This window comes from Caretta caretta, chromosome 5, assembly GCF_965140235.1.
Source record: "Caretta caretta isolate rCarCar2 chromosome 5, rCarCar1.hap1, whole genome shotgun sequence".
Taxonomy (NCBI): domain Eukaryota; kingdom Metazoa; phylum Chordata; order Testudines; family Cheloniidae; genus Caretta; species Caretta caretta.
Genome location: NC_134210.1, coordinates 52,835,234 through 52,861,692, shown reverse-complemented (window position 1 = coordinate 52,861,692; position 26,459 = coordinate 52,835,234). Strand labels below are relative to the sequence as shown.

The 26,459-nt window shown below is 42.9% G+C and overlaps 1 protein-coding gene across 7 annotated transcripts in view; it reads right to left on the bottom strand.

The window, feature by feature from the left end:
- ATG10 (autophagy related 10) overlaps positions 1 to 26,459 on the bottom strand; it is a 156,323-nt gene that overhangs the window by 106,097 nt on the left and 23,767 nt on the right. For 6 of the 7 annotated variants that reach the window (XM_048850081.2, XM_048850082.2, XM_048850083.2 and 3 more), the window contains exon 4: positions 13,985 to 14,042. The exons of the other annotated variant lie outside the window; for it this stretch is intronic. In XM_048850081.2, coding sequence (XP_048706038.1) covers positions 13,985 to 14,042 — 58 coding nt within the window. The remainder of the gene's footprint in view (positions 1 to 13,984; positions 14,043 to 26,459) is intronic. 7 annotated transcript variants of the gene reach the window in all.

The window sequence follows — 26,459 nt, the reverse complement described above, 5'->3', positions numbered from 1 at the left end:
ATCCTCAGCAGTATTCTAAAGATCAAATCTGTGAGGTCTTCCAGACCATGTTCTCATCTCTGTTGAGTTTGTGTGTGGAGTTCCCTGTGGAGAGGACTCACTTCCTGATAGAGTGCTTGCAGATCCCAGATCCTCTCTTTGTTGTGTTGGGAAATACTGAAGATGAACACAATTCCTCCAGAGAAGTATTTTTAGAATCTCCACTAGATAGGATCTAGAGTTTCAGCCAAGTTCTGAATTGTTCCAAATGTCTGGAGGCTACTAAGCCAAATATTGTTCCCTGGTTTCAGTTCAGGTGGTGCTTTTCTTCTTTGCTCAACATTGAAGTTTTGTTGCTGCTGGATTTTTATTTCAGCATTCCATTTTCAAAATTCTGTCATCGGGCACTTACGTTTAAGTTGTATCCATGCCACAGTCAAAGCCATCCTTCACCGTCTTCTCATCAGAAGATCTGCTAGAGATAGTCCAGATGCAAGTGGTGTTGATCACTATGTCAGGAGTGCTTTATATGTGTCCAATGATTTTTGCAGAAGTCTTTTAAGAGGCCCCTCCCTCCCACCAACCCCCCAGTTGCTTTAGGGATAACGTGGACCACTAGTCTGATGTTCAAAATCAAAGTCCCATGCAAATGCTAAGAATAATTCAGAGGTAAATTGAGTCCCATTATCAGATATGAGAACTTCACGAACTCCATGTCCTGTAAACATCAACTAGTTTCTGGATGACTTGAGCCAATGTGGTCTGTGTAAGTCAATATATCTGGAGAAGTTATCAACTATAGTAATGTATGTGTACGCTTTCCAGAAAAACAAATATGTGGCTACCCAATGCCAAGGTCTGTCAGGAAGCTTTGCAGAGAGTAATGGTTCTGGCAAATGTCTTCCCCCACCCCTCCGTTACATATCTTGCAGCCCTCTACTAAGACCTGAAATTACCTACTTGGACTGGGTCACTATACAGATAGTTGTGCTTCTGCCCAGGGCCATAACCAGGGCAGGGTGAGTGGGGCAGCTGTCCAGGGCGCAAAACTGAGGGGCGGAGAAATGACGTGGAGAAATGAAGAGGAAAAAAAGTGTGCGGTGCAAATATGCTTGCTCGTCCCAGGCGCTAGAGTGCCCTAGTTACGGCACTGCACTTATACTTTGGTCCTTATACCTTGGTTTATACTTTGGTGCCCTTCATGGATTTTGAAGAGCACCGCTTTCTAAAGTACTATAGGGATAAGAATGTGCTGTCCTTTCAGAAGAAGGCCATCAGTCACGTGAAGGTCATTTCGGTCCTCCCAATATGGTATAGGTCTGTTAGAAGCTGCCTTCTTCAACGTCACCCTCTTTGGCAGAGTTGAGTCATCTTTTAGTTGTTCATCTTTAATTTGCTGAAGTCAGCTGGCAGATGCTGGAATTGCTGCCAGAACTAGGTCAAAGTGTACTTTGACGTATTTCTCTAAAAGCCTTTTCTTCTTCCATAGGTGGCTACTAAAGTGGGACTCTAGATAGAGTGCCTTCTACTATGAGTGCTTTCCCTGGTGTGTTTTCAATGTTAAAAGAAAATAGCATCAGCCATAGCCAAAATCTTTCAATACTAAGTGGAAAGTCACCATGTGGTTTTGAACCCAATAATCCCACTAAGAGCTTGTCGTCTGTTTCTATATTAAAATTCAAGCTAAACAGATAAGCAATGAGCTGTTCACAGAACCAAGTGACTGCTAGAGCTTCCTTTTCCACTTGAGCACATTGCTGCTTGGTTTCTGTGAGGCTTTTTGATATCAATGTAACAGGTCTCTGGTCTCCTGGGTGCATTTGTGTAAGCACTGATCCTAAACCATATGGAGGTGTGTCCACTGTGACTGTTGTTGAATAGTTTACTAAATATTGTACCAAAACACAATATTCAATAAACTATTGCAGGGGTAGGTTTCAGAGTAACAGCTGTGTTAGTCTGTATTCGCAAAAAGAAAAGGAGGACTTGTGGCACTTTAGAGACGAACCAATTTATTTGAGCATAAGCTTTCATGAGCTACAGCTCACTTCATTGGATGCATACTGTGGAAAATACAGAAGATGTTTTTATACACACAAATCATGAAAAAATGGGTGTTAATCACTACAAAAGGTTTTCTCTCCCCCCACCCCACTCTCCTGCTGGTAGAGAAAAAACTATTACCCCAGGAGAGTGGGTTTGTTTGTGGGTGGGAGAAAACCTGGATTTGTGCTGGAAATGGCCCACCTTGATTATCATACACATTGTAAGGAGAGTGATCATTTTACATAAGCTATTACCAGCAGGAGAGTGGGGTGGGGGGAGAGAAAACCTTTGTAGTGATGAACACCCATTTTTTCATAGTTTGTGTGTATAAAGACATCTTCTGTATTTTCCACAGTATGCATCCGATGAAGTTAGCTGTAGCTCATGAAAGCTTATGTTCAAATAAATTGGTTAGTCTCTAAGGTGCCACAAGTCCTCCTTTTCTTATTGCGGGGTAGGCAACCTACGGCACGCGAACTGATTTTCAGTGGCACTCACGCTGCCTGGGTCCTGGCCTCCGATCCAGGGGGCTCTGCATTTTAATTTAATTTTAAATTAAGCTCCTTAAACATTTTTAAAACCTTATTTACTTTACATACAATAAATAGTTTAGTTATATATTATAGACTTATAGAAAGAGACCTTCTAACAACATTAACATGTATTACTGGCACGCGAAACCTTAAATTAGAGTGAATAAATGAAGACTCGGCACACCACTTCTAAAAGGTTGCTGACCCCTGAACTATTGTATTAAATACTTTTTGTTGTGGACTATCCCAGATCCAAGTATTGTGACCATTATGGAGCTCTCTTCACTGTTTTGTTAGATGAGCTAAATTTGGTAAGAGTTTCTCAAAATGATTTGTCATGCCCAGAAACATCTTTAGGTTCAGGTAAGATGAGTAATGTCTTCAATTTGTTTGAATTTGGCTGAACTCCCTGATGATTGCTAATGATGTATCCTACAAATTTTATCTGCTCTCCAAACAAACATTTCTCTTTGTTTCAATATTATTTGATGCACTCTCCCCTATGCTGCTAGTACGTAAATCACATTGCTATTCTTTATAGTTTCTTGAATTCTCAGTTTGCTGTAGCTTTTGCTAGTGTGAGATCTGGGTCTAACTTCTTCTGGCACATCGCTTCTGATGGCACAAACAATGAGACACTGGGTAAATGACATAGCCACTCTAGCATGGCAGCACCATCCAGAGAGGTCAAGTGCATCCATCCACCATCAAGATGATAGAGAGCAGTCCGTAACCAGATGGCATGTTGTTCTTGAACTCCCCAGGGGTAGCTTGGGGAGCTTAAGAAGCCCCAACGGTAAAGATGTAAGTTAAATCACCTGTCACCACAACATATCCTGTTGTAATGAAGAAGGATCTTTTAGTTCGGAGGAGCATGCGAGAGCTGATCCAGAGAGTCTTACAGGATGCAGATCTGATTGGTTTATCTTCCAAGAAATGCACCACTGATCCAAAATATAATCCGACATCTCCTGCTGCCACAGTTCTTTAGGTCATGTCTGATGTACTGTCTGAGAGGCTCAACTATTTCAGAAAAGGAGCTTCTTGACTTTTTGACAGTATTTTTGATGTGGTTTTCAGATTAAATTGTGAAGTAAGCCGTCTTAATAGTTGGCTGTGCACAGTAATGCATCCAGGACCCTGCCTTTGCACCTAATAGCTGGGAAGCGAGGAACAGAAGGTTGGAAACTGGAGTAGTTCAAGTCGTACCAGTAATAGTGATCGGCGCTGCCCTTCATATTGAATCCAACTTGCTGATCATTGAGTCCAACTGAAACTGAGCTGGTAAATTGGTTGTTATTCCAACAACTATCCTGTCTCTTATTAATTCTTCTTTTAATATTCCATATTTGCAACGTTCAGCAAGACTATGAACTTCAGTAATAAAAGTCTCAGCTGTTTCCCCTTGTTCCTGACACTTCCTATGAAATTTGGCCCTTGCATATATAATATTCTGTCTGCCTATTAAACGGGCATCAAAAGCCTCTTTCACTTTGGGGTATTCTTTCTTTTCCTCATCAGTGAGGGGTGGGACACATAGGATACAATCATCAGCATCATACATGGCAAATATCAGGAATTTACCTGGCATTTTTGTGCTTTCCCTGTTAGACCAGAAGCCACCCAGAATTACTAAAAATCTATAAATTCAGCACAGCCAGCTGCTTCAGTTGCTAAAATTAAACTTCTCTAATGGAGCCTTTTGTCCTAAGGGCTCCATTGCTGCATTAAGATAGGGCTCTGCCTCCTTCCTGTAGCAGCTTTCACAGGACTCCTTTCTGATTATCCACTTCCCCTGCTTACTTACTGTTAGGGGGCTTATTCCTTCACCCACTTACTTCCCTGGTCCTTCTCGCATGAACAGAGAGCAAAAATACCCAAAGTCCAAAGGTGCAAACAATTCAATATTTATTGGGGTGAACTTCCAGCAAGCATGATTCCAGTTTCCTTCCTTACTGTCCCCCTTCCCAGCTCTGACACCACAGAGCCTTACCTGTGTCCCTGTTCCCCTTCCTGCCCTTAGAAAAACATGATTCCAATTTCCCCACCCCCATTCCCTGTTTCCCATTCCCCGCCCCCTTACTTCCTGATTGACTGCAGACTGTATAGTAAAACTTGACTTCTGCTTAGCTATACCTTAACCTATCATTTTCCTGAAATTTAACTAATCAATCCTAACATATTGTAACATGATTATGTAACCAATTATATCCCACCACCTTAATTAGTTTACACCCAGCAAAATTAACTATACAGCAGATAGAAACAATCACAGAACCAGACAGAGATTATACAGACAAACAATAGCAAAGTGGGAACTATAATGACAAAACAATACAGAAGTGAGGATTTCACATCCCAGCTATTGATAAGTGAGTTCTTGCCAGATAGGATGCTATCAAACTAACTTTCCTTTTACATTTTCTAGGCTCTTCCCTTTCTCTGGAGGTGATCAGCATTATCAGGACAGGAGTGTATTCCTAACAGCCCACAAGCACCTTCTTTCAATGTTACTAGTTTGGAATGTAAGGGTGTGACCGCTCCCTTCCCAGCTTATGGCTGCCTCTGCTGCTTAGCCAAAGGCCTTAGGTTAAGAACAGGGCCTCAGACTGTCACAGTAAGAGAAGGCCCTTACACCGGCAGACAGTGATTTTGATTCTTTCTTTTATACCTCTATAACTAGCTAAGTGATAAGAATACACCTAAATTCTTAGAGTATAGGCCTTTACAGACAGGCCTGAATATCTATATCCTAACACTTACCACTCCAGAGGTCTCTTTTCTTTACTCCTTCTTTAGAGAGAAGGACAGGGACGACAGAACCGGAGGTGGCCAGGGGGGCCATGCCCGCCCACTTTTTAACATGGGCTTAATAGACTCGGGCAGGCAGACAGTGGTGGTACAGGCTACATTTTGTAGCAGGGGAGCTAATAAGGAGATCCACTCCCCTGCCGCAAAGCTCAGACCCTGCCAGCAGCGCCAGCCTCTTCCTGGTGGGGGGCTGAGGTGGGCCTTAACCCCCTTGCCACAAGGCCCTGCCCCCACCCATGGGCTGGCTGGAAACCTGAGCTGAGCCATGGTAAGAGCTGCCCAGGGAGCCCAGGCCACTGTAGAGAGCCCCGGACACTGCACCTGCCCTCGGCAGCATGCCCCAGGAGGTGGGGACATAGGCCAGGGACTGCTCTCAGGCACCCCGACCCCCCACCCAGGGCAGGTGGAGAATGCGGGCCTCCCCACTGTGGCCCAGGTTCCCTGGGCAACTCTTACCACTGCCTGGCTCTGGCTTCACCAGGAGACGAGGCGCCAGAGGGAAGAGGAGGAGCTTGGCCACAGTTCTGGTACCCAAGGCCCCCCCACTTCTACACAGGTTCCGGCACGCCTTCAGAGAGATCCACTCACTTCTGACGTCATGTAGCATGAGGACATAAACAAAAATAGTCCTGCTTTAAGCAGCAACTAGGAAGTTTCTACATTTATTCAGCTCCTTACTGTGGAAGACTAGGAATTCTATAACCACTCCTCCTACCCACACACCTTGTTTCTCCCTATCCTTTCATGCTGGTCTCTATCCCCCACCACCTCTTCATTACAGTCAGGTGGCTTCCTTCTTCTCCTGGGCTTCGCAGCGTAAACATTGAGAGCACAGGTGAGGTTGTTTCAGTTTTCAGTCCTGGTGCCTGACACCACAATTGTCCCTGGCGGCCAGGAAGAGTTATTGCAGCAAAAGCCCTGCTCAGCACATGCAGCCCTGAGACGGAGCATGCCCAGTGAAAACAGAATCTTTGGAGACCTACCAAACTCCAACAAGTCTCTGCTGACCATGTGCGAACTGTGATTTTTCAGAGGCTTATAACTTGTCCAAATTTGGACAAGTTATTTTTCCCTAATCTTGTTCTTGGAAACAGCAGAGTGTTTTTTTGCTGAAACTTTCCAAAAAAACTAACCCCGAGGCAGACACCTGGCATGGAAAACTTCAGCCTGAAGAACTGAAGTTTAGCAAAGTTATAAATAACTGAAAACAGGATCTTATAATGGGAAATGTTGGGCAACCTTAGCTATGGACACAGTAAATTAGAGGAAATCTATATGTTGTGCCTTAGCAACTACTTGTTGAAAATAGATGCATTTGAAATCCTTTAGACTTTTCAATATGGTATATCCACCATCCATGGTAGATTTTTAGCTGTGTTCTGTTCAGAGAGATTAATACAAACTTTTGCAGTTCCTCAATTTCTCTCTCCTTTTTGGCCCCACAGGAATTCGGCCTCCCTCCCCCAGACCTAGCTGATTCTCCTTCTCTGAACAGAACTCCCTAATCCTCCCATAACGACAAAAGATACAATCCCCATCATGCAAGCAGAGAGTATTATGCTCCCTGCCTACCTCACAGCACAACCATTGCTGTGTCCTTTCACTGATCTGCTCTGGTCTCTTTCACACCCACAACCTCCACTTCAGTTCTATCTAGCCTTTCCCCTGCTGGTTCTCATCCTGAAGAGAGGTGAGGAAATTGGCGACAGGAGAGTAAAGTACATCAGAAAAGCAAGGCAGGAAATGAGGGAACTGGTGGGAGGAGGGGGAAAAGACCAGATAGACAGACCTGCTCTTCCTAACAATCCAATCCTGTCCCCATCTTTTAGTTACATTAAACCCTTCCTTTCTTCACAGAAAATTAACAGTGTCCAGATGTCACTCACTTACAAATTAGGTCCACAAAAAGAAAAGGAGGATTTGTGGCACCTTAGAGACTAACAAATTTATCTGAGCATAAACTTTCGTCAGCTGAAAGCTTATGCTCAAATAAATTTGTTAGTCTCTAAGGTGCCACAAGTCCTCCTTTTCTTTTTGCGGATACAGACTAACACGGCTGCTACTCTGAAATTAGGTCCAGTAATTCTCAGAGTTAAAGTAATGTTAAGGCTGTGACATTAGCTAACACAAGCCAGGAAATTTAGAATGAAATTTCTGCCCTAGCTAGACCTGTTGGGCATAGATATTGAAAGATATTCCTTTGAGTATTGTTATTGGAGATCTCCACTCCTGGAACTAGACCTGAACACTGCAATGCAAAAAAATACAACACACACAGTTCCTTTCAAAGTTGATGATGTTTGGATTCAGACTGACTTTTTTTCTTCAAATATTAATTCACATGTTTGACATTGATCATGGGACACAATTTTGCCCCAAAAAACGAGCCAGTAAACTACCTTTCTCCCATTCTGTACATATTTCCATATTATTTAACTTAAGCTTCCTGTCCACCTAGTGACTTATGTAATATAGAATCATAGAATCATAGAACCATAGAATATAAGGGTTGGAAGGGACCCCAGAAGGTCATCTAGTCCAACCCCCTGCTCAAAGCAGGACCAATTCCCAGTTAAATCATCCCAGCCAGGGCTTTGTCAAGCCTGACCTTAAAATATATGATTAAATGTATTTATTTCAGTTTATACTTCATGTTTTTCTCTATTCTGATAATTTGCCAGTAAAATTTGTTTCTATGACAGCTGAGCCTAGCACACAAACTGACAGGGAAATGCAAAACACCTTCAAAGAAAAGCACATTAAAAAGCTTAGAAATCACCCGAAAGCTTTAACAGCTCTGTTGGCTGTTGCACAATGGGATGCAGAAATTGCAGTAAATGTTCTTCTTCCATCTGGTGCCTGCAAACTTGCTGTTTTCAGAGGCATTCATTACTCTAAGCAAACTGTTCACTTGTTCGTTCATCAGAGGTTGCCCATTATTCTTTGGGAAAGTCTTCAGTTGTGTCTCTCCCCCATCGTAAAAGCTGGCTGTCTTTCTGTATCCCATTTTATCACCTGTCCCAAGGAAACACGCAGCTCCTCTGTCCCAAGCAGAGTCTTTATGTTTTATTGTCTTCCTTTTTGGCTCACAACGCTTAAATCTTATCTAACATATGACGTGAAGTCATTCCCCAAAATTCAGGCCAATAGTAAATGCTGTTTGAATTCAGTTCAAATGACCTGGGCTCTTTTGCTACCACCAGAGATCAGCACGGGAAATCTGCTCATTCAGGAAGACGAAAAACCTTCAGTTATAGATGTCAGCTAATGCTAAACAATGTAGTTCCCTGGCCTCAAACACACATGCAAGCAATTTTCCCTTTACTTTGAATCCACTTCCACTATCTCATGCACAGTCCACTTAAACTGTGAACATTTAATTTTAACTTGTTAATAAACATGTCTAAGACACGTCTGAGCAAATCCCTGGCTAGCTGGAACTGGATGATTACACAACAGTAACAAGATGAAGTCTAGTAAAAGATAGCTGGTATATTTTAAGATCATATTTTCTCATATGTACAGGCACAGCTATCTGTCACATGCCATCAGCCAAATTCATCCTTGTTGTATACTGTAGTAACAACCTTGAGTTAGTGGTGTTGCACCCACTTACACTAGTTCTGGATTTTAAACACTTTGCTGTGCATCAAACTCAAAAGCAGTCCAAGAGTACAAACTTGTAGATTACCATAGCTACACCATTTACAGAGAGTACATATTACAAGACCTGGCTCCCTATATAGAAACCAAAAATTTTCTCCTCACAATAAACATCCACACCTTGGGAAGCATCACACAGTGCTGGAGGATATCGAAAAGATGTGAAAACTTGTATAGCAGCAGCTGACACCATGTTTTGGACCTTTCAACAGCCCCTGTAGAGTCATTGTGACATCAAGCTTGCTACAAAGCCTGGGATCTTCAGAACCACAGTTATACCAACTCTATTGTATGGCAGTGAAATGTGGGGCTGAGGAAGGCTGAAAAGCATTGGACTGACATTTTCAGTTCTCCCTTCACCTTCATCAGCTTTTCCACGGTAACTGGCAGGGCAAGATCAGCAATGAGCATATTCATAGCCGAACCTAGCAACAACCTCCATCAGTACTGGTTCAATTTCAGTGGGTTCCTAGGTATGGATATATCATTAAGATAGAAGACCAACAAATTACAAAGCATGCTACACAAATGGTGATCATGTGGTCACCAAAAACTTCAGTGGTGATAAAATTGCCAATTATGGCTGTAGGCTGAATCTCCAGCCAGACCGTCTTAACAACCCAGCTACAGATGGATCCAGGTTGTGCTGTGTCCCTTTTAGAGGGATCAGGGCCAAGTTCCTTGTGACCAACAGCGTTCTCAAAACACAGGGTTAACGGAGTCCAATGAGAGACACCTGTAGCTAGTTAGGTCATTACTAGTCCCCGCTGGGGTCAACTAGGCATGGTGGTTAAAAGAAAAAGGGGTGAATACAGACAGGAGACTTGCAGGCTCTGTGGCTGAGAAAGGAAGGCTGCCTGAGTAGGGAGACCTAGGCAGTGACAATCCAAATGGGACTGCGTGAGGTAGGCCTGTCTCAAAAGGGTTCCAGGCCGGAAGAAATGGAAACAGGTTGCAAGGGAATCAGAGCAGTCTGGTAAAATGGCTCAAACTGGAGAGGACTTTGGGGAATGTGCCTGTGGATGAGAGAAGGTCAGAAAGTATGGCACCTGAGAGAAAGAGATTGCCAGGACTTCACAGCACATGAAACTGTTTTCCTGTTTTGTTTTAAAGCCTTTCTGTTGGCCTGTGTTTTGGGGCCTGAGAGACCTGGAGTACCCCAATAAAGAAAACCCTATTTGGACTGGCTGAGTAAAGGAATGTGTGAAGGCATGACAGAGCAGCTGGGCGTGACAGCCATTATGGGGCACCAGGGAGCTGGCTTACCCCTGACAAGTAGTGTAGAATAGTTACAAGGTTGATCTACAAGAAGCCTACATATCTTTGGGATTTGCCATAATGGTGATAACAATGAATTTGAACATACAAATGAAGCAGGGTAAATTACAGGTATTACTGACCAACATTTTTTATATTTATGAACATATTTTCCAATCAATGCAAGTTTCTAACTCTCCATCAACACTAAGGTAAATTAAATATATCTAAGAGAGACTAGACCTCAAAAATCACATACAAACTATGGAGTGAATTTGACACTAAACTTGAGAGAGGCTCCATGTTCTGACCTCTTGACCGAAGTAAAAGAGCCACAGAACCAAACATTAAAACAAGCCCAAGAGGGTATGAATTTAAAAAAAAAAAAAAAAAAACCAGTGAGTCCAGCTGAGTGATCTAATGATAGACCAAGATGTCACTATAAGGAAAGGGAATTCAAGACCTCACCTCACTCTTCCACTTCCAGGCGTTCACTCCTTCACTTCCAGAATAGGAATACTGAGTAGAAAAGCAAGCTCTGTACCAGATGGGACAAGGAATTGCTTCATATACCTTTGCAGTGATCCCTCTCAACAGTTCAAGAGCAACAATGATGAGCTCCAAAGAGAGCCACAGACAGCTTTCCTCAGCTAAAAGGACAGCAACAATGATTTGGGGATCTTTCTTTTAAAGAAAAAATTGGGATCGCAAGAGTCTGGCCTTAACCCTGAAGGACAAAAAGAAAGTCTACATTTCAAGCATATTCTTTTAAACTTTTCAATTGAACTTCATTCTCTGCTTACAATTCTCTATAGCAGATTTAAAGTTTGATTGCTGCAAATAATGCAGCAAAACCAAAAGCTACAATGTATTAAAATAAAAAAATCTTTTTCAAAAGCTAACATGTGACCTTAAGAGCCCTTCAATGCCAATGATACAGGGCCCATTATACTGTAACTAGTATTAGGCCTGACATCCTGACTACCCCCAAAACATTGTTGTCATAATGTGTATCCAGGACATATCATGTAAGGTATCAGATGTAAACTGGTGATGTGCTGGTCAGGAATATCACTGACTGATGTGTGTATAGGTTGTGTATAAAGAGTTATATGTGTGTGCTGGAAATATGTTCTTAAAATGTATTTTGGAGGCAGTGCATAAGCCAAGTTTGCCCTAGACAAAGGAATGTGGATTTACCTTTCTTACTGGCTTGATCACAAGCAGAGGACAATGAAAGCACATTTACATGTAAGGTAAACACAGCAATAAAGCTAATAATTGGCAGAGGAAACACCTTATTAAGCATGCCAGAGATCAGAATTTGAGGCAAAGACAATGGACTTTGGGAAATAAAAGGGGAGCAAAAAGACATTCTAGCTATCCATCACTTAGGGAACAAAGGGGACAGCACCTTCTGATTCTGTGAACATTGGATCTTTTGGCCTGGAGGGCTAGAGATGCTGGTAACTTGAAATAATGAGAAAACTGCTTAGGCAAAGACTGTAACTTGCTAAAATTAAGTTTTAGTCACTAGAAACTGTGTTTTGTTTTGTTTGTAACCAGACCTGTCTCTTTTATTCTTGCTTAGTATCACTTAAATCTCTGTTCTTTATTCACAAAGTTATTAGTTTTACTAAAAAGAAAAGGAGTACTTGTGGCACCTTAGAGACTAACCAATTTATTTGAGCATAAGCTTTCGTGAGCTACAGCTCACTTCATCGGATGCAGCTCATGAAAGCTTATGCTCAAATAAATTGGTTAGTCTCTAAGGTGCCACAAGTACTCCTTTTCTTTTTGCGAATACAGACTAACACGGCTGTTACTCTGAAACCTGTCATTAGTTTTACTGAAAACCATCTCCATTCTGTATATTGAAGTAAAGAGTGATTCCTCAGCTAACCTAATAGGCTGATGTGTACACAGTCTCTTTGGAAGCAACACAGTTAATTTCTGTGAATTTCCAATGAGAGGGACTGGACATTGCAGAGAGATGACTCTGGGGAACTCAGGAAAGGGGGGGATTCACTGATTATTACTTGCAAGGCAAGGTTAAAACTGACAGTGTCTTAAAGAGCTTGCTGGTCAGGTCGATAGACTGATGTGATATGGAGCAGACACAAAGTTTAAGTCCCAGGAAAGCTTTCTCTTGCTGAGGCAGAAAGGTAACGAATCATGCTCTGTGTGTGTGCGTGAGAAATGTAACACTCTGCAAAGTCTACTTCTACTCCCATGCTGTTGAGGAAGAGTGCCACAAGACAGTATCAGTTGTGTTTTATATCATAAACAAACTAGGGAAACACAAACTAGATGGAGCTACTATAAGGTGGGTGCATAACTGGTTGGAAAACCATTCCCAGAGAGTAGTTATCAGTAGTTCACAGTCAAACTGGAAGAACATATCAAGTAGGCTCCCACAGGGATTGGTCCTAGGTGCAGTTCTGTTCAGTATTTTCATCAATGATTTAGATAATAGAATAGAGAGTACACTTATAAAGTCTGTGGACAATACCAAGCTGGGAGGCATTGCAAATGCTTTGGAGGACAGGATTAAAGTTCAAAATGATCTGGACAAACTGGAGAAATGGTCTGAAGTAAATACGATGAAATTCAATAAGGACAAATGCAAAGTATTCACTTAGGAAGGAACAACCAATTGCACACATACAAATGGGAAATGACTGCCTTGGAAGGAGTACTGCAGAAAGGGATCTGGGGGTCATAGTGGATCTCAAGCTAAATATGAGTCAACAGTTAACACTGTTACAAAAAAAGCAAACATCATTCTGGGATGTATTAGCAGGAGTGTTGTAAGCAAGACATGAGAAGTAATTCTTCCACTCTTCTCCTTGGTGATATGGCCTCAACTGGAGTTTTGTGTTGAGTTCTGGGCGCTACATTTCAGGAAAGATGTGGACAAATTGGAGAAAGTCCAGAGGTGAGCGACAAAATGATTATAGGTCTAGAAAGCATGAGTTATGAGAGAAGATTGAAAAAATTGGGTTTGTTTAGTCTGGAAAAGAGAAGATTGAGTCGGAACATGATACATTTTCAAGTAGATAAAAGATTGTTACAAAGGGGAGGGAGAAAAAAGTATTCTCTTTAACCTCTGAGGATAGGACAAGAAGTAATGGGCTTAAATTGCAGTAAGGGAGGTTTACATTGGACATTAAAAAACTTCCTAACCGTCAGGGTAGTTAAGCACTGGAATACACTGCCGAGAGAGATTGTGGAATCTCTGTCACTGGAGGTTTTTAAGAGAAGGTTAGACAAACACCTGTCAGGGATGGTCTAGATCAGCGGTTCTCAAACAGTGGGTTGGGATCCCAAAGTGGGTCATGGCCCCCTTTGAATGGGGTTACCAGAGCTGGCTTAGACTTGCTGGGGCCCAAGACTGAAGCCAGAGCCCCACTACCTAGGGACAAAGCCAAAGCCCGAGGGTTTCAGCCTGGGTGGCAGGACTCAGGTTGCAGGCCTCTGGCCTGGGGCTGAAGTCCCTGAGCCTCAGCTTTGGCTCCCCTTCCCGGAGCTGTGGGGCTCGGACTTTGGCTCCCCACACCTAGAATTCTGGGGCTTGGGTGGGCTCAGGCTTTGGTCCCCCCCTCCTGAGGTCATGAAATAATTTTTATTGTCAGAAGGGGGTCCCTGTGTAATGAAGTTTGAGAACCCCTGGTCTAGATAATACTTAGTCCTACCTTGAGTGCAGGGGAATGGACTAGAAGACCTCTTGAGGTATCTTCCAGTCCTGTGATTCTATAAGTTATAAATAGGACAATAATGTTACTATTTTTACAAATTAACAATTAGATGTTGGCTTTGCAAGTCTGGAACAAAGAGTGTGGCGGTCTGGCCATCCTATCTATTTATCTTGTTCACTAAAACGTTTGCATATTCTTTGTTAACCTACAATATTACCTGCCAGTCAAAGGTGCACAAAACAAATATGTTGACTTGACAGATGGATCTCAGAGTGCTGTGTGTGCAGAACAGAGGCACGTAGCAAAATGCCATTATTGGTGTTTGGCAGTAGGCACTGCCCTATATGATATTTACAGCACATTACTGCACTACTACAACTTATTTTAGAAGAGTCAAAGAAAGGTATATGTAAGACTGGAAAACACCTGGCATTCTGAGTCTCACTATAAACAGGAAACAGTTAACTTTAATTAGATTATACTTTTGGTAAAACAGTATTAGCAAACACTACATACTTCGTGGTTCTGAGTTCATGCTATAAACATCCGAAAATAAGGGCTGGATTGTGAGATAATAACCTGCCCTGAGTAAGGGGCAGTGCATTGTTGCAGTGTCTGTGCAGCAGTCCAGGAGTAAGACTGTGATTAGAGTGTCACAATCTTCCTCCTGGCTTCCCTGCTGCTCCAAGAGGGGAGTTAACTGTGCAGTGTATACCTGGCACAGCGTACACTGCATGACATGCTGGTGCAGCTATGCCACTCCATGTTTTGGAGGTGGAGCTCTTTCCCACCAACTGCCCCCCAACCCTGACTCAAAAGACTGTTTGTGAAAGAGAGAGAGAGAAATGTAACACTCTGCAAAGTCTGCTTCTACTCCTGTGCTGCTACCCAGGATGCGAGTATCTCATTTACACCTCTGTGCCCTGTGCTGGTCAGGGCACAATTTAGTCCTACATAATTTCTTCCCAAATATTTTATTGCTCAATTAAATATAGAAAATCCGTGATCTTTACAACCCATTACTTTACAGGAGTAGATAATTCTAAGCACATCTAATTGTTTTTAGGAATGCAGATGATATTTTAACATTAATCCCATTCTTATCATATTTGACATCACTCTGTCGGTTTTAATTTATGTATTTATAGGGCGCTCCTTTTGTATTTTGTAAATCTCAATGAAATTAACATTAATCAATTCTGAGAGATTGTCACCAACATAATTTTCACATGTACTGCTGAATTCTAAAGTATGTTATTGAAGTATGCTACTAAAACCAAAGCTATTAATAATAACCTAAAGCAATGATGCAAGTATAGAGAATAAAGAGAGCACACAGTGATCAGAATTCAAAAGAAACAAACATTTCAGGCTTATTATGCAAGCCTGTACAACTGGGAGATAAAGCAAACTGTCAGAGTAAAATTCAGAGTAACATTGCTCTTTTATGTATTTTATTGAGCTTTTAGCCATGTGCCTACCCCCATTTAAGAGTTGTATTCAATAAAAACACTGCTAGGCTTCCACAGTCTGAAGCCTCTTTCAAATCCTGAACAATCCAGTTCTGGAGCTTCACTGGGTTACTGTGTGGTGCAGTGGCTAGTCAGTGTTTCTTTCAAACACAGATCTTTCAAGCTATGTAGCAACAGCTACCTTCCCAACACAAGATGAAAAATAATTTTATTATAGTGTATATTTTATAGCTTTACTAAAATACAAAGATCATAGTGTAAATTCCAAAGCTCAAATTGCACTGAATCTATTGAATGGCTCCATATTTTCCCACAGTATATCAGTGCACATGAAATAGCATACCAGTAATTTGTTACAAATGCATTATAGTTGTGACATTTTAAATAATACACAATAGGCCCCTGATGCCACAGGACTTAAAATAAAGAAGTGTCAACATGACTGTCACTTTCAGTACCTTTCCCAGAAGCAGCATCTCACTTTTACTTTTTCTTTTCATTAAAAAAGTTAAACTATACTAGAGCCACTAATCAGTGAGTTGTGAGTATGTGTGTTGTTTTTTTTAATTAATGGTGAATGTTGACAACAGACAAAGAAGTATCAAAAGCCAAAGACAAGAAATATCTGTTTATAGACCAGCCTTAAAAAACAACAACAACAACAAAAATCACTACATAAGTATATATTTTTAAATTGGAAGTTTCTGATCTCTCACAAGTTTTTCCACTGGCATAACTGCCTGGATTGGAATCTCCAATTTTTGCCCACACATCAGAGGTTATATGTGCTTAAGTCATGTGTATGCCCATTTAAAATCTGAGTCTGAGTATGTTCCAGTCTTGCATAAAAGGACACTTCCCCCCCAAAAAAAATTGAGGGGAAAAGAAAAACAGATCATTTACATGTGAGATCTAAGACGTGACCTACATATCTCTGCAACTTTTGTATGGCATGATATGTAATTTTAGGGTAAATCTGCCTGAATATTTCATAGGCTGAATACCAGACCGGCAATGGAGTCTAGTCTAGATTTTAAAAAAAAATTACCACTTCAGAATAATGACAGAATTCATTTAAAAAGACAACTTTTTATACACTGATATAATCAAATCATAGGGTGGTTTTTTTGAAAGATAAATACTTAGATTAAATGGCTTGCAGAATTAAACATAGACAACAATTTAAAAATCTCAGTCCAGACTTTCAAAAATGTTTGTCTCTCTAAGTTTGATATGGTTACTCATCACAATGGTATTTGTCCCCCCTAAATAGGCACCTAAGTTCATATTTAACTTTAGGCACCCATTTTTGAAAATCTTAGAGTATTAATTTTATATAGTAAACATTCTAAATAGCACAAGAATCTACATTAAACAGACACTAAATTACACCCTCTGTATTTCTTTTTTAATGTCTTGATCACTAAATCAGATTAGGCAGATTATAAATACCTTTGTTATATCAGGGCATTACGGTATTCGGCTTTCAAAGTTCAAGTATTAGGAAAACTACCTTCACTTAGCACAATCTGAATGATGCTTGTTTCATAAACAGGATGAGGTTTATTTACCAAGGGAGTTGAGGCAGGTATCCTGTTGAGATTATGCCTGTCTTCAAACCTCTACTACACTAACTGAACTGTCACATTCAGTTACAAAATTTGAATTAGAACTTTTAAAAAAATTGTTTGATGTGGAGTTTATTTGTTAATATTAAGTGACAGCTTTGAATGTTATGATAGCAGATAAAAAGTTGAAGTCACTCCACGCTAACATGCTAACTAGAGGGAGATCATTTTTGGAGGTCATACAATGTGTTTCAGTTCTCCCAAACGCTTCATAATTAATTTATATATTTTCTTTGATATTCTTCCTAAGGTTTGTGGGAAACTTATTAAGCATATTCTACTGGGTAAAACAGAAGAAAAATCAAAGAATATTTAAAGATAGAGGAGAAACAAGATCAGAGCCCTACCACCCACAACGATAATCAAGCCAGTAGCATGTCATCTACCTGCCAAGGGCTACATGTGAGTGCTGTTAACCAGACTTGCCAGGGATAACAAAGTGACTGTGTCCTGGTATAGTGAAGTTGTTGGGTTGCCCTCCAAGTTATATAAAGTATGATAGAATTACCTAGTAGTAGAAATAAAGATAGACAAAAGAGTATATAGGTATTGTAAAAAGGTATAAACATCAGTTCCATGCTGTTGAATTTCATTCTGTAACAAATGCAAGGCCAAAGTGCAAATTATTTCAGGCCAGTACAGGACAAAGAGTCTGTGCTGGAAAGTGATAAGAACTTTGCGGAAAGAATGCTATTCTTTAAAACAACACCCTGATGCTCTTCCCCCACGGGGGGCCCTTGTCATGTCTATGTAAATCTTGGTATCCAAAGAGGGAAAAATAGGTAGTGGGATAAAACTTGTTAAATGAATCAAGAGTCACAGATTTTGTTGTTAAGTAAAAGAATGAATGATGAGTGCATGGAATTGAGAGTCTGAAGCAGGGAAATAATTGGTTAGTAAATGGTGCCAGCCTAATCCTAAGAATTTCAACCTTGATATCGATGTGTCGAAGAATATGCAAAGTGGAGATAACTGGATGACCCCCGGAGGGCAAACCAGAATCCACCCAAAACGCATCAAGGAAGAACGAGAAGATAACACCTAGCCATCATGAAGCCGTCATGGATGTACCACCTGCTGACTGAGCTGGTTGATGGTCATCTCATTTGTAAATTCAGCATGATGAAGCAACTTCCATAGACTTGTATTGAACCAGAGACCTATAAAAATTGGGTCCATGGACTGTGTTCTTTGAGTCTGGTTCTATGACCACCCTCCAGGAGCATCGGATGTGCATCTGACAACAACTCAGCTCCACTCTCGTGCCCAGACCCTGGCCAGTGACTTGGCACAAGGAACATCTAGGCTGGTAACTATAACAACCTCTATGTAGAACCTGTGTGTGAATGTCTGTGTGTGTGAATGGATCTATATAGAAATTGCATATGGGAATATTTTGTTGTATTTACAATAAACGTGGCAATTTGCCTTTTCCCTCTTACACTAATAAAAATGATACCAACAGGATCTTGTAACAAAGTTTGGGTTGGGGGGGAAGAGGAGAGAGCTTACCATGCTTACAGCTCTTCAGAAGAGCAGAAACATTTAGGCCATTCCATTAGAATTTAGACATTTCATCAAGAATGACACACTTAGGACTCCAAAGGCTGGGAATATGTGGTACATGAATTGCCACCCCCTTCTCACCTCTGTCAACACAAAGTTTTTCCTTTCTAGGAAAGTTTTTCCTTTCTAGTTTTTTTCCAGGTCAAGGAAAGGGTATAATGAGTGTATTGAAGTTTCTTATAGTTTTGATGTTTCTTAAACAATATTATTCTTTTGTCATTTTTCACGGTAATACACCAGTTAATTAAATTCACACAGGATGTATTTTTCTATGGACTGCTAAGGACTACATCAATTCTCAGATTAATGCATTAACAAAATCACAAGTATCTGAGTGTTGTAAGCAGGGCACAAGATAACAGAGAAGATTTAAGTCTCAGTATATGGATCTTCTCAGGAAACAGAAATTATATTTGATTTTGTTTTGTTTTGTGTGGAGTTCCATCCTCCTGCCCCAATTTGATGTTCATTTCTGGGCCCTGGCACTTCCAAAGAGTCATACACACAGAAAATGGACACTCCTGGAATGTGCTAGAAAAGAAAATGCAGAATCAACTCTAATTTGGAGGCAACTAGGGGCCCAGCTGGTTTGGCAGTGCAGGGGCATCAAGGGACGCAAGACAATTTACCCCCTAATGCTGGCTAACTTTATCACAGGTAGCAATGCAGAAGGGGAAGCAGGCTCTACAAATTCTAGATTCCTCATGTGGGTGGGCAGGAGGAGACTGAACAGAGTCTTGACTCTCCTTCCCCATCCCATGACATGGCAGCCAGCATAGCTGTTCTGGGGAACATATGCTGTGCCATTAACAGATGCATCACAGTTTACTGCCTCCCCAGGTCATCAGGGAAACGGAGTGGGATTTGTGAGTCTCTGAGCAGCTTCTGGGGAAGTCAGGTTGCCCCTTACTCTAGGGTCCTGACAAAACCTCCATTATGTCCTTAATCGGTACAGAACACTTGAATTTTTTTCTTTTTATAAAGATCCCTTTTTCTATTCCTACGCAATGCTGGGTTCCATTACATGTATTTACATTTTTTTCCTTAAGTACTGTTTGTTAGGCTTTTACTTCACATTTTTTACCATCTAACAAATACTGTGGTTGTGCAAATGTTTACATTTTTGTTCATCTTATTTACTTTTGCACAAAAAAGAGAGTTGTTTTTATTCTAAAAATACTGGTTTTGTTTGGAGAAAAATGATTAATAATTACAGAGAATTGGGATTTTCACATTTATGTTGTTATATACAAAACAGCATAGCTGAACAGTTAGATTAACTCAGATTCTGGAATACGAGAGAGATGTCTGAGTCAGGCCCACATTTTCTCATACATGCAGAACTCCTCTTAGTTATAATGGGAGTTCTGCCTGCACAGGCATATGGAATGGGCCCCATGCTGGAATAAGTATATAACTTTAACTAGTTCAATTGTAAAGTGAATGCTCCGTTTTCTAAAGGAGAGGACTGTCCCTGAGCATTCTCAACCTGTCTGCTGATTTATAAAGTAGAAATGAATGAAGGTTCAGAAATGGTTTCACAATGACTCGCTTCTTCTGAAAGAATTGAGGCAAACCACACACAGAATTATTACTCCGAGTAACTGCTTCTGCTGGGCCATTTGACTAATAAGGAAAAAGAATTTATAAAATAAATCCAGGTTTCCCTATTTTTGCCCTTTAGAATGCAAGCTCCTCAGGTCAGGACTGTCTTCATTTTGAGTCCTGTACAGAGCTTATTGCATTGTCAGTACTTAATAAGACAATCATAATAGTTCTGCCCTCACACCTAAAGAAAGGTGTTAACATAGCATTTAATAAAAGTTGGGGATGGATTAAGTTGATGGTAAATACTGAAGCCTACAATGAGGGGCACTATTTAAGTTCATTGGGCTACCCAGCCTCACAACAAAATAAGTGAAATATGATTTTGTGGCATTCTCTCTGGGGCAGGGTGTGATGAAGTGGGTATTTTCTGTAATATTTTTATAAATGATGTGCATGGCAGGCCTCGTGGTACTGCCACACCCCACCCCAGAAAAGGGCAGTGGAGAGTGTTCTCCATGCTGTCTAGAATGGCTGTGTGGGACATAGTCAATCAGGGACCAGGAGTTAAGTATAAGAAGAGCTGCAGGGTCAGAGTAAGCCCAGTTCTTTGCTAGAGCTGGAGGAGTGTGGATGGTGTGTGTCTGGCTGAGGGAGCTGCAGGACCTCGGATAAGGTAGTGCTTCCAGAAGCCGGAGAGAGCGAGAAGGAGCCCTGAGCTGGTTGCTGGGACTCCATCAGGACAAGACCCTGAGGTAAGGGTAAAGATGTTCCGGAGCTAGAGGAAAGTGGCCTAGGGAATTAGGGCAGCAGTGTGATCCAGCCCTGGTCTACACTACGAGGTTAGGTCGAATTTAGCTGTGTTAGGTCGATTTTATAAGCAATGCGGCTACACAACTAACCCCATTCTGTCAACCTAAAGGGCTCTTAAAATCAACTGCTGTACTCTCCCCGGCGAGGGGAGTAGTGCTAAAATAGACCTTCCTGGATCGAATTTTGCATAGTGCAGACGCAGCATTGTGCAATTTGACGGTACTGGCCTCCAGGAGCTATCCCAGAGTGCTCCAATGTGACCGCTCTAGAGAGCGCTTTCGACTCTGATGCACTGGCCAGGTACACAGGAAAAGCCCTGGGAACTTTTGAATTTCATTTCCTGTTTGGTCAGCATGGCAAGTTCAGCAGCACAGGTGAGCATGCAGTCCCAGAATCGCAAACAAGCTCCAGAATGGACCTAACGGGAGACACTGGATCTGATTGCTGTATTGGGAGAAGAATCTGTGCAGGCAGAACTCTGATCAAAAAGAAGAAATGCTAATATATATGCCAAAATGGCACAGGGCATGGTGAAGAGAGGCTACACCAGAGACACACAGCAGTGCCGTGTGAAAGTTAAGGAGCTCAGGCAAGCATTCATGCAACATTCGGTCAGGAGCAAATGTTTCTACGCCCTGTATCATCTCCGTCCCTGAGGTTATCGCAGATTAGAAGATGAAAAAAATGCACATGCGATGACATGTTTTCCGAGTTCATGCAGTCCTCCCACACTGATAGGGCACAGCTGAATGCATGGAGGTATTCGGTGGCAGAGGCCAGGAAAGCATACAGTGAGCATGATCAGAACATGCAGGAGGCGATGCTGAGGCTAATGGTGGAGCAAACAGACATGATCAGGCATCTGGTGGAGCTGCAAGAAAGGCAACAAGAGCACGACCGCCACTGCATCCATTTTATGACTGCCTGCCCTCCTTACCAACTTCCATGTCCTCCTCACCCAGACACCCAAGAACTCGGGGTGGGAAGGCTCCGGGGACCCAGCCACAAACTCCAGAGGATGGCCCAAAGCAATAGAAGGCTGTCATTCAAACAGCTTTGATTTGTAGTGTGGCTACAATAAGCAATATGGCCTTGTCCTTCCCTCCTCCGCACCCCACCCGGGCTACCTTGTTAGTGATCTCCCTTTTTTTTTAATAAATAAATAATGCATGGATTCAAAACGATAGGGACTTTAGTTCCTTCGCCACCTGTGGTCAAAGGTGAGAGGGGGATTACTTACAGGGAAGTAAATTCAACAACGCGGGTAGTTTTGCATCAAGGAGAAACACACACAACTGTCACACTGTAGCCTGGCCAGTCATGAAACTGTTTTTCAAAGCCCCTCTGATGCGCAGCATGCCTAGCTCTGCTCTTCTAATCGCCCTGGTGTCTACCTGCTCAAAATTGGTCGCCAGGCGATTTGCCTTAACCTCCTACCCCGCCATAAACGTCTCCCCCTTACTCTCTCAGATATTATGGAGCACACAGCAAGCAGCAATAACAATGGCATACTGGTTGCGCTCAGGTCTAACCTAGTCAGCAAACAACATCAGCAAGCTTTTAAACATCCAAAGGCACATTCTACCACCATTCTGCACTTGCTCAGCCTATAGGTGAACTGCTCCTTACTACTGTCCAGGCTGCCTGGGAGCAAGGGGTAGGCTGGGTCCGCAAGGATAACTATTGGCAACTATTCAACACCCCCAACAGTAATTTTCTGGTCTGGGAAGTAAGTCCCTTCTTGCAACTGTTCAAACAGCCCTGAATTCCTAAAGATGCGAGCCTCATGCACCTTTCCTGGCCATCCCACTCTGATGTCGGTGAAACATAGAATCATAGAATATCAGGGTTGGAAGGGACCCCTGAAGGTCATCTAGACCAACCCCCTGCTCGAAGCAGGACCAATTCCCAGTTAAATCATCCCAGCCAGGGCTTTGTCAAGCCTGACCTTAAAAACCTCTAAGGAAGGAGATTCCACCACCTCCCTAGGTAACGCATTCCAGTGTTTCACCACCCTCTTAGTGAAAAAGTTTTTCCTAATATCCAATCTAAACCTCCCCCACTGCAACTTGAGACCATTACTCCTCCTTCTGTCATCTGCTACCATTGAGAACAGTCTAGAGCCATCCTCTTTGGAACCCCCTTTCAGGTAGCTGAAAGCAGCTATCAAATCCCCCCTCATTCTTCTCTTCTGCAGACTAAACAATCCCAGCTCCCTCAGCCTCTCCTCATAAGTCATGTGTTCTAGACCCCTAATCAGTTTTGTTGCCCTTCGCTGGACTCTCTCCAATTTATCCACATCCTTCTTGTAGTGTGGGGCCCAAAACTGGACACAGTACTCCAGATGAGGCCTCACCAATGTCGAATAGAGGGGAATGATCACGTCCCTCGATCTGCTCGCTATGCCCCTACTTATACATCCCAAAATGTCATTGGCCTTCTTGGCAACAAGGGCACACTGCTGACTCATATCCAGCTTCTCGTCCACTGTCACCCCTAGGTCCTTTTCCGCAGAACTGCTGCCTAGCCATTCGGTCCCTAGACTGTAGCGGTGCATTGGATTCTTCCATCCTAAGTGCAGGACCCTGCACTTATCCTTATTGAACCTCATCAGATTTCTTTTGGCCCAATCCTCCAATTTGTCTAGGTCCTTCTGTATCCTATCCCTCCCCTCCAGCGTATCTACCACTCCTCCCAGTTTAGTATCATCCGCAAATTTGCTGAGAGTGCAATCCACACCATCCTCCAGATCATTTATGAAGATATTGAACAAAACCGGCCCCAGGACTGACCCTTGGGGCACTCCACTTGACACCGGCTGCCAACTAGACATGGAGCCATTGATCACTACCTGTTGAGCCCAACAATCTAGCCAGCTTTCTATCCACCTTATAGTGCATTCATCCAGCCCATACTTCCTTAACTTGCTGACAAGAATACTGTGGGAGACCGTGTCAAAAGCTTTGCTAAAGTCAAGAAACAATACATCCACTGCTTTCCTTTCATCCACAGAACCAGTAATCTCATCATAAAAGGCGATTAGATTAGTCAGGCATGACCTTCCCTTGGTGAATCCATGCTGGCTGTTCCTGATCACTTTCCTCTCATGCAAGTGCTTCAGGATTGATTCTTTGAGGACCTGCTCCATGATTTTTCCAGGGACTGAGGTGAGGCTGACTGGCCTGTAGTTCCCAGGATCCTCCTTCTTCCCTTTTTTAAAGATTGGCACTACATTAGCCTTTTTCCAGTCATCCGGGACTTCCCCGGTTCGCCACGAGTTTTCAAAGATAATGGCCAATGGCTCTGCAATCACAGCCGCCAATTCCTTCAGCACTCTCGGATGCAACTCGTCCGGCCCCATGGACTTGTGCACGTCCAGCTTTTCTAAATAGTCCCTAACCACCTCTATCTCCACAGAGGGCTGGCCATCTCTTCCCAATCACATCCCTTGTGATTCACCAGTGCTTGCAGCACCATTGAGAAGTACCCCTTGTGGTTTATATACTGGTTGGCAAGGTGGTCCAGTGCCAAGATAGGGATATGCGTTCCGTCTATCGCCTCACCACAGTTAGGGAAACCCATTGCAGCAAAGCCATCCAGTATAACCTACACATTTCCCAGGGTCACTACCCTTGTTAGCAGAAGGTCACTGATTGCACTGGCTACTTGGATCACAGCAGGCCCCACAGTAGATTTGCCCACTCCGAATTGATTCCCAACAGACTGGTAGCAGTCAGGCATTGCAAGCTTCCACAGGGCTATCGCCACTCGCTTCTCAACTGTCAGGGCAGTTCTCATCTTGGTATTCCTGTGCTTCAGGACGGGGCAAAGCAACTCACAAAGTTCCATGGAAGTGGCCTTATGCATGCGAAAGTTTTGCAGCCACTGGGAATCATCCCATACCTGCAACACTATGTGGTCCCACCAGCCTGTGCTTGTTTGCCGGGCCCAGAATCAGTTTTCCACTGCATCAACCTGCCCCACTGCTGCCATGATGTCCCAACTGCCACATACCGTGCTTTCAGAAACGTCTGTGTCCATGTCCTCCTCACAATCATCCTCGTGCTGGCATCTCCTAGCCAGGTTCTGCACATACCGTAGGACAATGCATGAAGTGTTTACAACGCTCACAACAGCAGCGGTGAGCTGAGTGGGCTCCATGCTTGCCATGCTATGGTGTCTGCATGGGTAACCCAGGAAAAAAGGCAAGAAATGATTGTTTGCCATTGCTTTCACGGAGGGAGGGAGGGATGGGAGACTGACCACACGTACCCAAAACCATCCACGACAATGTTTTTGCCCCATCAGGCATTGGGAGCTTAACCCAGAATTCCAATGGGCAGCAGGGACTGTGGGATAGCTACCCACGCTGCACCACTCTGTGAGCCAATGCTAGCCACAGTATTAAGGACGCACTCCACTGACCTACTGAGGTTAGTGGGAACATACACAATCGACTGTATAAAATCACTTTCTAAAGATCGACTTCTATGAAATTGACCTTAATTTCGTAGTGTAGACATACATAGCGGATGGCTGCTCTCTACAGGGTCTCTGGCTAGGACCTGGAGTAGTGGGTGGGCCTGGGTCCTCCACCCCCTATTAGCTCCTGGGGGAAGTGGCCTGGACATTGAGGCACCGCAGGGGGGGAACTGAACTGCAGTGGCCCAGCTGGAGAGCTCTGGCCTCAAAGGCCCTAGGCAGGTGAAGACTTTGTTGCCAGGAAGGAAGCCCTGGGGCACTGATCTACCCCGGAGCAGGGACAACTCGAGGGAGACATTACAGCAGGCACTGAGAGAGACCCCTGTTGGACTTGTACCCCGAAAGGGATTTTGTTTTGCTTTTATCATACAGACTGTGTGTGACTAGGCCAGAGGGCTCAATCACCAAAGACACCCCACAGAGAGAGCATGCAGGTACACACACTTGGCCAAGGGAGCGCTTGCAAGAGGAGAGTGTGCCCTGTTACAATGGGTTGTTAAGGGCTGGCTGAAAGCGATCCATATCAACAGAGGATCCAGAAAGACGATGGGAATCCCAATGGCTGGGGCATTCACACCTACCAACCAACAACCAAGAAGATTTCCTCCCATCTCTCAGCAATGAAGCAGAGCAAAGGCCCTGATCTGAAGAACAAAGGGGAAGGTGTCAGGTGGCTGTGTTAAACGCTTTGGAGAGACACAGGGCTCTCATCTGGGATTGACAGGCAAAGAGACAGCGTCAAAATGGATTCTACAGCAGCTTGATTGGGTGGAGTCCTGATGTTGGCCAGTCTGAACTCTATCTTAACTTTTGCTTCTCTATGCTAACCTGAGGATTTCCTGATGCTATATTCCAGTTGACTACTAAACCCTACTAGGTTTTTAAAAAGCTGCCTGGTGTCACTGTAAGTTCTTGCTAAGGTGCACTGATCTCTGAACAGGAAAGAAAGTCTCTGATGAAGAGTCT